Source organism: Myxine glutinosa, chromosome 1 (genome assembly GCF_964187855.1).
Source record: "Myxine glutinosa chromosome 1, kmMyxGlut1.1, whole genome shotgun sequence".
NCBI lineage: Eukaryota > Metazoa > Chordata > Myxini > Myxiniformes > Myxinidae > Myxine > Myxine glutinosa.
The window spans coordinates 425,683,168-425,697,115 of record NC_136261.1 but is presented as its reverse complement, the minus strand read 5'-3'; the positions used below and the strand labels follow the sequence as shown (position 1 = coordinate 425,697,115).

Here is a 13,948-nt window from a genome sequence, read left to right as displayed (position 1 = left end):
CACACCACTTCCCTTCCATCTCGTCTCCTGCACACAACATATGTCCACTCATCTTCTGACCAATACTTCTCCCACTTCTCCTGATCTTCCTGTCATTGTCCCTACATTCCATGTCCCAAACCTCAGAAACCGATCTCCACGTTGGGCATCAGACATTTCGTCATCATAAAGTGAGTGATTTCCACCCTTGCTTCGATCGGGTTCCCCACCTTGATTTTTGACGAGAGGGGGTGAGGTCCCCCACGTGGTACTTCGGGCTGTACCCTGCCCATATGTAGTTGTAATTGTCATGGTTCCCTTTTTTGAGGCAATGTTTTATAGCCGGATGCCCTTGCTGACGCCACCCCTTTTAGTCGCCTCTTACGACACGCAGGGATACGGTGTACCCATTCTAAACCTGGGTACACACCGGGAAAGATAAACAATGAACATATGAAACTTTATTATAATGTTAACATTAATCACATCGTCATGAACAAGCAAATTATTTTATTGATTTGAACCAAAAATAACCTGATCAGTTTGTGATGAAAGTTTATCTATCTATAATTCCACTAATCTCTGTCTGTGTGTGTGTATGCGACCGCTGTTTCTCGACAACTACCGGTCCGATATACTTGAAACTTGCCAGGTATATTGCTGGGGACCCGAGGATGTGCCTTTTCAAGGTTTCATATTAATCGGACAATTACTTACCGAGCTATGTCCAAAAAACGATTCAACCAATCAGAGAGCAGCGAGCTATCGCGTGTGCCGAACGTGGCGAACACACTCTGCATCGGACGGCACATTTGAGAGCGTATTCATTTATTTCACGTTGGCAAACTATGTTGCCGCTATGTTGGCGTTAAACTATGTTTTAAAACTAATTAAAACCATTTCATGTAAATAGAGGGGGGGGGGGGGGGGGGGGGGGATTGTCACTGTACTCGCAAGCCGTTCGCCGTTCGCTTTGGCGTTGCGAATGAACCAAAACATTTCATGGACCAAACCATTTCATGTAAAGCGTTCGCCGTTCGCTTTGGCGTTGCGAATGGAACAAAACATTTCATGGACCAAACCATTTCATGTAAATAGAGGGGGGGGGATATAATTTTAGATATATATATAGTACGGGCATGCCCTAGTTTCACTAAATGTACAAAATGAACAGTTTCATCCCAAACCAGAAAGGCGGGCTTAACGGGTTCCATGAAGTTCCCCCTGAACACGTGCAGGACCCGCGAGTCCCCGAAACACGTCAACTCTCCTGCCTCGCAATCCAAGAAGAACCCAAACCGTTCAGGAACCCCCGGCGCAGACAGGACGGTATATTCTTCGTCGTGATTTGCAAAGTATTTGTTATTACGTTTCTCTAAACACCAAGACTCGGGATTCTCTCCCAACTCGCTCCCTTTCCCTTTCCTCCCCATGGAGTTTAAACAGATTCTGATTATGCACCAACCACTCGACCTCACATTAACCTCCCAGTAATGACGACCCGAGGAGAAACTCTCAGAGGAAACAACTTGTGGATAAAAATCAAAACGATCAGGATGTTCCGGGTACGGATTGACGGTCCCGGTTTGAGTCGCCGCCCTGAGATCGCGGGAGATCTCGATCTCTGGATGTGCAGTGTTTGGGTCCAGACTCGGGGTCCGCCCATCTGCGGACACGACATGGGGTCGTGGACATTGTTAGACAAACGGACAGAAACAAACACAAGCACATTAATCCCTTTTTATAAACTTTAAGAATCACATTTATCACAAAAAAACTTTTATTATAATTGTTTTTATTTATTTACTTCACTTCCAACAACTTACATTATTTTTAATAAACCCAAAAACAAACCGCAATAGGGAAATTAGGAAATTGTTATAATTGTGGTCACTCGTGGTGGTCCCTCTCAGCTCTCCCCCCGTTGGTATTTTTGTGCACATAAGATTGTTCACGGTTCTGTTTAAATATTATTTAAATATGTATAACCTTTCCCCTTCAGTGTTTTACTCAGTGGTATTTTACAACACGCTGTTTTTCTTCCTATTTAAAAGGCTTTTCTCAATTTCTTCTCCAACTCATTCCACCTCAAAAAAAAGAAATTCAATATCTTATACGTCTCCCTCACTACATGGTCTAAATTCACATTCATTCCATCCCTCCTCCATCATTCTGAACCGGATTGCTAACTTGAAAATCACAACAAACCCAATTTGTTTTCAATGTTCGTCTTTCATTAATCATCAACTTTCTAAACTCCCCTCTTGCCCCTCCCATCCAAATCCCTCCCCTTGCACCTACACTCCTAAACTCCCCCCTTGCCCCGCCACTCTTAAACTCCCCCCCTACCCCTCCACTCCTGAACTCCCCCCTTTCCCTTCCACTCCTGAACTCCCCCCTTGCCCTTCCCCTCCTAATCTCCCCCCTCACTCCTCCCCTTCAAAACTCCCCCCCCCCCAACCCCTCCCATTCAAATCTCCCCCCATACCATTCCTCTCCAATTCTCCCTCCTCCCCCCTCCTCCTCAAAGCTGCCTCCTCCCCACTTCGTCTCCCTTCTATCTCATACCTCCACCCCCCCCCAACCTTCTTCTTTCCTCTGCCCCCCCTCAAACAACCCCTCTCTGTGCCTCATCCCTTCACCTTCAAACCTTTCATCCTCCTCATCCTTCCCTTTCTTGGAACTCTTCTGCAATCGCTGACACACTAACAACTGCTCTCCCTACCTCCCCCTCTCATCCTTCATCTTACCCTACTCCTCCCCTCCCCTGTCCTGTACCCGATGCTCCCCCTCTCTCTTCATTAACGGTATGGACCTCAAACATCCGGGGCCTTCGCTCAAACCTGACTGATCTCTCCATACAGGTTGCTTCTGACAATCCAGACTTGATCTGCTTAACAGAGACTTTCCTCCTTCAAGATGTCTCTGATTCCTTAATATCTCTTCCTGGTTACTCCCTCCTCCGGTATGATAGACCTGAGCCTCGGCCTGGTGGTGGGGTGGCTATCTTTATCAAAAACTCTCTTCCTCACTCTCCTTGCACTGCCCTCTCTCCTCCTCACCCCCAGGAGTACCTCTGGCTACGGCTTCCTCTCCGCTCCCACCTTTTGTTCATATGTGTTCTGTACCGTCCCCCAAACAGTGATGACTCCATCTACATTTCACTGTCTGACAACATGGACCAACTTCTATCCACTCATCCCAACTCTCTCTTCCTCATATGTGGTGACTTCAATTGTCATCATGCCACCTGGTTGGGTGTGGGTTCCTCTCTCACCAGTCATGGCACCTCAGCAAAGGACTTCTGTGACTCACTGGGATTGACACAATCTGTCAATTTCCCGACCCGGATCTCAGCCAATGGAGTATCTTCTCTTCTAGACTTGGTTATGACTAACTTCCCTGCTAATGTCTGCTGCTCTTCTTCTGCTCCAATCGGTTCTTCTGATCATGTGCTTGTCAAAGTGGACATCTCTCTGGCCATTCTCAGAGAGCCTCCTCAGCGTCGACGAGTCTGGCATTTCACTCAGGCCGACTGGGACGGTCTTCAAGCAGCCATTAATCGTCTGGATTGGTCTCCCATCTCCACTGCCTCTGACATCAATTCTTCCTGGGAATTCTTCCAAAGCAAACTGATCTCTTTCATGCACAGATTTATCCCATCTCGCCTTCAGTTGTCTTACCCTTCCTCCCGTCCATGGTACACTGAATCTTGTGGTGAGGCAGTTGCCCTGAAACAACTTGCCTTTGCCTCTTGGAAGGCTAATCCAACTGAAGGAAATCTCAGTTCCTTCCACCAAGCTCGGAACAAGTGTGTGTCTACCCTCAGGAGTGCCAGGAAGCACTATCTCTCCTCACTCAAGAATGAACTCTCAAACCTGTCTCCTTCCTCCAAATCCTGGTGGTGTCTGGTCAAATCCGTTTCTGGTGTTTGTTCCCCCTCCATCCCCTCCCTTACCTCAAATGGCCACACAGTTGACATCGCACGTGACAAAGCCGAATGCCTCAACTCTGTGTTTGCCTCAAAATCCTTAGTCCCAAACCCATCTCTCTCTGTTCCCACCTTTCCCAGTCGAACCAAACTGCTCTTGGACTCTGTGACCTTCTCTCCTGACAAGGTGGAGGAGTTTTTGTCAAACCTCGACTCTGATTCTGCAACTGGACCAGATGGCATCAGCCCACGGGTCCTAAAATCCTGCTCTGCCGCTCTATCTCACCCTCTCTCTGTTCTTTTCAACCTATCCTTTGCTCAAGGTCATCTGCCAGCATCCTGGAAATCAGCAAACATTACCGCTTTACACAAAAAAGGTGCAAAAACAGATCCTTGCAACTACAGACCAATCAGCCTGCTCCCAATTATCAGCAAAGTCATGGAATCCATCATTGCTTCGGATATGAAATCTTTCCTCTTCTCCAATGGCTTGATCCCTGATCATCAATTTGGTTTCAGACCAGGTCACTCTACTCTGGACATGCTGCTTCTGCTGTCTCAACAATGGATGGAGGTCCTCAATGCCAAACAGGAAATCAGAGCTGTCTCCCTTGACATATCACATGCCTTTGATACGGTCTGGCACCCAGCTCTGCTCACCAAACTCTCCTCCTATGACCTATGGTATCCATGGAAATCTCCATGCATGGCTTGCGGACTTCCTCTCTGGTCGTAGTCAACGTGTGGCCCTGAATGGATTTCTCTCATCTCCCCTTCCCGTTCAGGCTGGAGTTCCCCAAGGCAGTGTGCTGGGCCCTGTGCTTTTTCTGGTCTTTATCAATGATCTCTCCGACTCTCTGGAAAATCCTTTGTATCTCTTTGCTGATGACTCCACTCTCTGCCGCTCCATTCCTCTTCCCTCAGATCGGCAGTCTGCAGCCTCCTCACTCTCTGAAGACCTGGACAAAATCACAGACTGGTCAAACATGTGGAACATGTCTTTCAATCCTGACAAATCTCACACTCTTACTATGTCTCTCCGAAAAGAGCGACTGGACAACCCTCCCATCTACTTTCTCAACAATCCTCTCCAAAAAGTTCTGTCACTCAAGCTTTTGGGTCTCACCATCTGCCATGATCTTTCTTGGGAAAACCACATTTCCAAGCTGGCCTCCAAAGCCAGTCGCCGACTGGGCATCCTCCGTCGTGCGAAGTCCTTCCTAGGCACTCCTGAGCTCCTCACCACATACAAGGCTTTCATCCGCAGCTCAATGGAATACTGTTCTCCCCTATGGGCTGGTGCTCCTGCCTCACACCTGGCTCGGCTTCACGCTGTTGAATCCAAAGCTTTCAGAATCATTGGAATCTCCCGCGATGAAGCTATCTCTAAGGGCCTTTCACTCATTCACCGCAGGCAGGTAGGTGGTCTTTCTGTCTTCTACCGACTCCTCTCCGGCCTTGCTCCCCCAGCTCTCTCTGTGCTCTGTCCCCCAAATATTCCTACAGGTCGCACAAGATCTGCCAGCCACCCTCTGATGGTTAAACTGCCGAAATCTCGGCTCTCTGCTCACCTTCACTCTTTCATTCCTCTTTTCTCCCGCCTCTGGAACAAACTCCCACACTCCCTTCAATCACACTCCTCCCTCCAGGTCTTCAAAACAGCTGTTCACCACCATCTCTTATCTTCCCCCATCCAAAACCTTGATCTTTTCTACCCCCACTAATTCACCCCAGATCCACCTTGTTTGAAATTCCAACTTCTTTCCTGGAAGTCTTGGCAGTGTCCATATGTTTTATACCTCTCCCACCCCCACCCCCCCTTCCCATGCCTCCCCCCCAAAGCCCTCTCCCTCCCACAGTTCTCTCGATGTCTCCATGTCTCTCGGTCCCTGCTCTCAAATGTTGTGTTTGTGTCCTTCCCACTTTCTCCCCATCTTGTCTACCGCTCCCGATGTTATTTGTTTTGTGTGTCTCTTTGTCTTTCTGTGTGATTAATGTTCGCTTTCACGAGCCTCGATGTTGTATACAAAACAAAAAAAAAAAAAAAAAATTGAAAACAAAGGGAAATTGTAATACCTCTGCCACCAGCACCAGGTGCCATTTTGCCACCACACATTTACATAGAGCATTCATGCCTTCCCACAAGCCGCCCACGTGATGCCACGGCCATGTTCCCGATGTTAACCCCCCCCCCCCTATTTTCCCCCAAAAGAAGTTGTATTTGTACCCCGGGTTTGAAGTTTGTAACTTAACAGATGTCGCCGTGCATGAGGAACAAAGGCAGACAGACAATGGCGTTACTGTATAGATGTATCTATTTATGTGGAAGTGACGGGTCATATCATGAAAGCAGATCGCACATAAGGGGGAAAATAAAATAGCACAACAAAGGTGAGGAATGGGGGGGGGGGGGGTGCTGCCTTAGTTTGTCAATGAATTATATCTCCTCTTCAAAGGAAGGAAGTAAGATTGACTCAATCTGAGGAGGGAGCAGGGGTGTTCCACCCATTACCAAGCTGCTTGTAGAGTGCTCGCCAAGCAGCTTAAGCACTCACTCCACCAATGACGTTGAGATGCCCCAATGTCCCACAATTTCCGAATAAAACAAATGATTTTTTTTTTTCAATTGTTGTAACTGCTGCTGAGGTCAAATCCGTCATTACCATTTTAAAATTCGGTTCAGGTGAAGAGATTTTCGAGCTTTTCGGAAATCAAATAAAGGCACAAACACTGGTGTTTATAAGCATTGTGATATATACAGGTGTACAGGGATTCGTAGGTATGAAGATCAGCTATATTATCATTCGCAGATATGAAGCTTTATTGTACAGAAACCGACATGTTCTGAGGCAAGGCATACTCGAGTTGAGCGAACAAAATGGGGAAATTAAGACCCCAAGCTGAGCGACTTGAACGTAGGATGACCAAAGGTAAGCCTGTTTGCGTAAATGATCGTAAAAAACACACCAAAACACCCAGTTTTCATTGATGAGAGCCTACCTGTTGAGATGGTCTTTAATCAGTAAACACAAGTTTGGACTATCCCCTCCTCCTGGTTGGACATCGTTCAATTAAACAAACTTTGTGTCTTGTGACACTTGACAAGAGGAAAAATCGAGTTGGAAAATAAATAAGTGGAATAGAGTGAAGGAAAATATAAAGAGGGAAATAAAACAGAAGAAAAAGGAAAGAATGAAAAGGAGGAAATATGGCATTTTAAATAATCTTTAAATGGAGGAAAGAAGAAGAACCCCACTCCCCCACTTTTTCCCTTCACTTACAAAGATTTCTCAAGTTGTTCTGATCCAGCTCAAACTTCTCTGGATGCTCCACTGGTCCTTCTGTGGAAATGATTAAAAATTAACAAAAATTATAAGATGTAAAATTCTCTTATTTTTATGTTTTGAAGATTTAAAAAATCTTTTTACCAAAAATCTAAAAATAACAAACATGGGGGAAGAGAAATGGAACCCCCATTTTGTATAAAAATAAAATATAATTTTTATTGATTCATGAAGGTAATTTCACAACATTGTTCTCCCACTTCCCTCCCAAGTACTAAAATTGAGTGATCGCTGATTCGTTTTCTCCACAAGATAGAATGAATCTTTCGTTCCTCACTGGAACCAGAGGAAGAACTCAAGTTCCTGTTAGCTTTGAATCCAGAAGAAAACACAACAACTGAATTGAAGATCATATCATTCTTGGAACACATGAATGATTCAAGGTACATGTGAATGATTCTAAGTACATGTGAATGATTCAAGGTACATGCGAATGATTCAAGGAACATGTGAATGATTCAAGGAACATGTCAATGATTCTAGGTACGGGTGAATGATTCTACGTACTTGTAAATGATTCGAGGTACATGTGAATGATTCTAGGTACATGTGAATGATTCGAGGAGCATGTGAATGATTAAGGAACACGTGAATGATTCAAGGTACACGTGAATGATTCAAGGTACACGTGAATGATTCAAGGAACACGTGAATGATTCAAGGTACACGTGAATGATTCAAGGAACACGTGAATGATTCAAGGTACACGTGAATGATTCAAGGAACATGTGAATGTACTTCTTTTTTCACAATCTCAACTCATGACCTCATTCACCTGTAAAATGTTTGTTCTCGGCACAAAATAAGATTTCTCTTCCTCACGGTCCGGTTCCCCTACAATCCCAGATTAGAACTTTGTGGACTTCATGTTATCCATTTTTCAATTCATGAAAAACGATTTAAATTGTGTTAGTTTTGTATTTCTGGTCCATAATGTTTCATCATAAAAAAATTAACCAGAACGGCACCGGATAGAGCACGTAGCTCTGCCAGACTGAACAGTTTACGTTTTGTATACCACTGAAAGACAGGATCTGGATCCAGACCTGAACCAAAGTCGAATCGGCTTGTTATTGTCACCCAACCAACTCATTCACCAAGTTTTGTCATGACTCATTCACAACTTTTTGAAAAATCGAATGAATTCGTCCTTGTCACACACCCAACCTATCCACAAAATTCCATCTGAATCGATCCCCAACTTTTTTAAATATCGTGGTAGACAATATATCGTTTTTGGCCCCAACTTTCAATGATGAGTCAGTTAAAAATTCCCTGGATCTGAATTCGGATCTTCACCAAAATCTTATGAATCCATCCTTGTCACACACCCAACCTATCCACAACATTCCATCTGAATCTATCCCCCACTTTTTAAAATATCCTACTCACAGACAAACAGAAAAACAAGACAGAAACAAACAAATAGACATTGGTGAAAACAATCTCCATCCACCTTCAGAGGTGGAGGGAAGAAGTGGAATTTAAGAAAGTTATTTCCTGGAAATTTATATTTCGGGAGTAGAACATATTGTTACGTTTGTGGGAATGTCAATCATTTAGGAGTCGTGTTGTTTAGGGTGTATTGCATAGAAATGCCAGTTCAGCTATGGATCCCCAAATAGGACCTTTTCGTAAATTATTTTTCCTTTTTCTTAAAGTTTACCACATATCCACTCCCTTTACCTCACGTGATTTTGACTGTTGGTGGTGGTGCAAAAAGCAGCTTAAGAAAGGATTCAACCCTTTTTCTTTCAAGCAAGAAAGTGTGGGAAAAAGCATAAGAGGAGGAAGAAGAGCGTCTCTTGGCAGTGCAGTAAAAAAAGGAACCTTGCTTGTGGTGTGAACGGCTTCATTGAGGTGTTGTTGTGAGGGACTCGATCTCTACGAACCTTCTGAAGCATTTAGTGTGCATGAAGCAGGTGGACAAAAAGGAAAATAGTATTATCTGTGGAAAAAGATGCTTCTTGGGTCTCTGAGGAAACCGAGAAATGCTTCATTCTGTGAATGGGTTCGGCACGTGCTACATGAAGGAGTCGATCTCCATGAACTTCCTGAGGGGTTTGTTGTGCTGTATGAAGGAGGTTGACGAAAGGAAAGGGATCAAAGGAGAAAGGAATTGCAGAGTGTGATGACTGATCCATTCACATTTGTTCCTGCCAAGACCTGCTCTGACGAACTTTGATGAACCTTTGTTCCCACCAAGCCCCACTCTGACGAACTTTGATGAACCTTTGTTCCCACCAAGCCCCACTCTGACGAACTTTGATGAACCTTTGTTCCCACCAAGCTCCACTCTGACGAACTTTGATGAACCTTTGTTCCCGCCAAGCCCCGCTCTGACGAACTTTGATGAACCTTTGTTCCCGCCAAGCCCCGCTCTGACGAACTTTGATGAACCTTTGTTCCCACCAAGCTCCACTCTGACGAACTTTGATGAACCTTTGTTCCCGCCAAGCCCCGCTCTGACGAACGTTGATGAACCTTTGTTCCTGCCAAGCCGCGCTCTGACGAACGTTGATGAACCTTTGTTCCCACCAAGCCCCACTCTGACGAACTTTGATGAACCTTTGTTCCCGCCAAGCCCCGCTCTGACGAACTTTGATGAACCGTTGTTCCCGCCAAGCCCCGCTCTGATGAACGTTGATGAACCTTTGTCCGGTCAAGCCCCGCTATGACGAACGTTGATGAACCGTTGTCCCACCAAGCCCCGCTCTGACGAACATTGAAGAACCCCTGTTCCCGCCAAGCCCCGCTCCGACGAATGTTGATGAACAATTGTTCCTGTCAAGCCCCGCTCTGACGAACGTTGATGAACCGTTGTTCCCGCCAAGCCCCACTCTGACGAACGTTGATGAACCTTTGTTCCTGTCAAGCCCTGCTCTGATGAACATTGATGAACCTTTGTTCCTGTCAAGCCCCACTCTGACGAACGTTGATGAACCTTTCTTCCTGTCAAGCCCCGCTATGACGAACGTTGATGAACCTTTGTTCCCGCCAAGCCCCGCTCTGACAAACGTTGACGAACCTTTGTTCCCGCCAAGCCCCGCTCTGACGAACGTTGATGAACCTGCTCTTCAAACAGGCCTGAACCTCATTCCATTCCCATCCTCATATCCTGTTTTATTTCAATTCCCTGCAAATATTATCTTACTATAATTCACCAAATGTCTGTCCATCTGTCCATCCGTCTGTCTTTCTCTTTTCTCAGGTACCGCAAAAACGGCTGAACTGATCGCAACGAAATTTTGGGTGGGTAATCCTGAGACCCCTTGGAGTAAAATCTGCTATATTGTTTTTCCAATTTCAGGTTTGGTCTCCAGCATTTTCAGGTTTGGACTCCCACCTAACGTTATTTTCCCGGGTACCACAAAAATGGCTGCACCGGATCGCAACGATTTTTTGTGTGTATCCCTGGAACCCCTGCAGCAAAATTGGCATAACGCAAATCTTCCAATTACAGGTTGGGTCTCCAGCCTAACCTTATTTCCACACACCTCTGGATATGGTTCTTTTTCTTTCGACCTTACTGGTTGTGATGTGAAACGCAATCGGTGGATAACTCATAACACCCAGGAACATATCGTGCTTGCCGACTCCGTTCACATCACTTTGGGGTACACTTGTCATAATTATAATTCATGGACTGGCGTGTGTTTGTGTGTGTGTGTGTGTGAATGTGTGTCTTTAGTGTTTGTGTGTGTGTGTGTGTGTGTGTGTGTGTGTGTGTGTGTGTGTGTGTGTGTGCGCGTGCATGTATTATTAGTGTTTGTGTGTGTATATGTGTTTGTCACGCTACTCCTCCTGCAGTTCTGGGTCAATCGCACCCAGACTTGCAACCATAGGTGTAGTTTGGCTTCTCTATTTGGGGGAGGGGGGGGGCGCAGTCAAGGGCTTAATCTTATTATAATAGAGTAAACGTATATGGTTATGTTGGTTTGTTTGTATGTATATATTGTTACGGACACGGCTAGGATGTTGTTTGCCGAGCGGATGGCCGCCGCGCCCGAACAGTTACCCCGACTAACCTGATTCCTGAACGTTGGCCAAAATCGCGCCACAGATATTCAATAGGGAAAAGACAAAGGCGACACGGATGTGAAGAAGAAGAAGGAGACAAAAAGGTTTGAAATACGATTATTATTTATTACTATTTACAGGATTGAAAGAAACCAAGGAAGAAGGAAAGATAATAAAATAAAGCAGAAAGAGGGACGGCCCAGAAAGACACAGTGAAAATACTAGCTTAACTAAACAGGCTTAACTTATTACCCAGGACAGAACAAACAAAACAAACTCATGTACACAAAAGGATCGAAGGGCAGGAATCGTTTGGAGGGATGAGCAGGTGGAATCACAGGGCACAGCGAGCAGGTCCACTCCGGGCGGGAAGCGAGGAGCCGGCAGCTCCTTGTATTCGGCTTTACACCGCACACCGGCAGGGTCACTCACTGCCCCGTCAGGGCTTCACGCGGCTGGTTGAAACGGGGCTGGTTGAAGCGGCTCTTTGTCAAAGGCTTTTTGTATCTCTCACGCAACAACCACCCAAAGGCTTTCCGTATCTCTCACGCAACTCCGGTGCAACTCTCAACTCTCTCCCGGTGGACTGCCAACCCTCTTACACACCTGGACTCATCTGCTGTATCTCTGGTGTATCTTCCCCCAGCAATCGTCGCACCCTTCTCTCATACCTTCAGCGCGGGTGTGACACGCCCACGTCGGTTTCGGTAACGCCCTCCTCCCGTGCTCTGTTTTGTGACCTTGTATGGCAATCCCACGGGCTTGTCTCCTTATTTGGGCATGGCGACGACGGCACGCCCCTCGTGGCGAGCCACGGGCTTGTTTCCTTATTTGGGCATGGGGCTGAACAGCCCCACCCTTCGTGGCGCGCCCTGGGCTTGCCTCTCCCTGGCGACCCCGCCCCTCCTGTTCAAACAGAGCACAGAGCACATATTCACTATAGCAGCGAATTGAGAGGGCGCGCACCCCACGCTTGTGAACTGCTTTACCCAGAGATGGAGAGTTTGGCTGGGAAATGGAATTATTGAAGGGGAGCTATTCTTAATTGATTCGGTGCAATGGAGTATTAATTCATGGAAGACAAAGCCTTAGCCTAACACACAGAATAAGGAAATAAACTACCAACAAGGAGGAAATCTATGATTGGCTAACGTGATTGTTGATGACCTAATTACGGGACGCCCTTTTGACCTTTATACACAACGGGAGGAAGGAGGGCGATATTTTACAATGTACTATACAATAAAAAAAACACAATAAAAAAACACCATTCTCATATCCACAACAATATGTATGTTTGTTTGTATGTATGACTATGTATGTATGTTTATATGCGACCAAAACGTCTTCTTCTTCGTCAAATATAATGACCACCCTCTTAATTTATGGTTAGACTGCTGAGACCCATCAGAACTTTGACGACCCTTTAAGTCCCCTGAGACCCTTAAGAACACCAAGACCCAAAATACCCTTAAAGACCCAGAAGACCCAAAACACCTTGAAGACCCCAAAGACCCTTAAATACTCTGAGGAACCAAAATACCCTTAAGACCCAAAAGCCCCTGAAGCCCCAAAAGACCCCGAAGACCCCAAAGACACCAAAATGGTCAAAGATGCCTATCCCGCTGAAACGACGTGTGGTGAGGCTCGCGGAGTCACACTCACACAAGTTTTCAAACCGAGTGAAACCGAGTTTTCTCACTGAGTCACACTAGTTTTATAAATTTGCTTCCCTTCCCTGGGTTAGATAGAGTGTTGTGTGTGTGTTTGTGTGATGTTATGTCGGCCTTTCTTATCGGATGTATGTGGCCTGTGTTAATTGTTTCAGTCTGTCATTATTAATTAATTAAGTTCGTCATACTTATATGATTTGCTTATTGTATTGTTTTGCATTCTGTGAACTAAATTGATTGTATTTCATGTTGTTTGATTGACATTTTTTGGAATGGGTTGCAAGCTCCCATGAGCTGCCTGTGTGGCAGTTTAAACTCTAGAGCAGGGGTTCCCTAACTGGGGTGCATGAACCCCCAGGGGGTGCGTGAGTCCATCCCAGGGGGTTCGTGAGACGTTTCTGAAAGTCAAAACTAGAGTACTTTTTTTTCAAATAAAATCTGATATATCATATAATTTATATCAACATCATATATATATATATATATATATATATATATATATATATATATATATATATATATATATATTCACAGATTCAGACCGCAATCCATGATGTCTAAGAAGCGTAAATACGATGATTCGTACATCAAGTGGGGGTTCATGAAGTTTGTGGAGAAGGATGGGACTGAACGTCCGCAATGCGTTCTGTGTTACAAAGTGCTGGCGGAGGCGTCGATGAAGCCATCGAAGCTAAAAGCCCACCTAGCCAGCACCCATCCGACTCATCAGAACGACTCTGAAGACGTGTTCCGAAGCAAGAAAGCTCACTTCATGGCGAAGGGTAGCTTGACTCGGCACGGGTTCCAACCGTCAACGAAGCCTATCCTTGAAGCCTCCTACGAAGTAGCGCTCCTCATTGCAAAAGACAAAAAGGCTCATATGATTGGCGAAACGCTTGTAAAGCCCTGTGCCGTGGTGATGGCGAACTTGGTTTGCGGACCCGAGGAGGCCAAGAAACTCGAGTGTTCCCCTGTGCAACAACACCATCAAGCGCAGAATT

At 45.6% G+C, this 13,948-nt stretch overlaps 1 protein-coding gene across 1 annotated transcript in view; it reads right to left on the bottom strand.

Annotated features, from left to right (window-relative positions):
- Positions 1 to 425: 425 nt before the first annotated feature.
- LOC137411091 (E3 ubiquitin/ISG15 ligase TRIM25-like) overlaps positions 426 to 13,948 on the bottom strand; it is a 212,658-nt gene continuing 199,135 nt past the window's right edge. Inside the window, exon 6 of the mRNA XM_078770637.1 lies at positions 426 to 1,645. Coding sequence (XP_078626763.1) covers positions 921 to 1,645 — 725 coding nt within the window. The 3' untranslated portion in view covers positions 426 to 920. The remainder of the gene's footprint in view (positions 1,646 to 13,948) is intronic.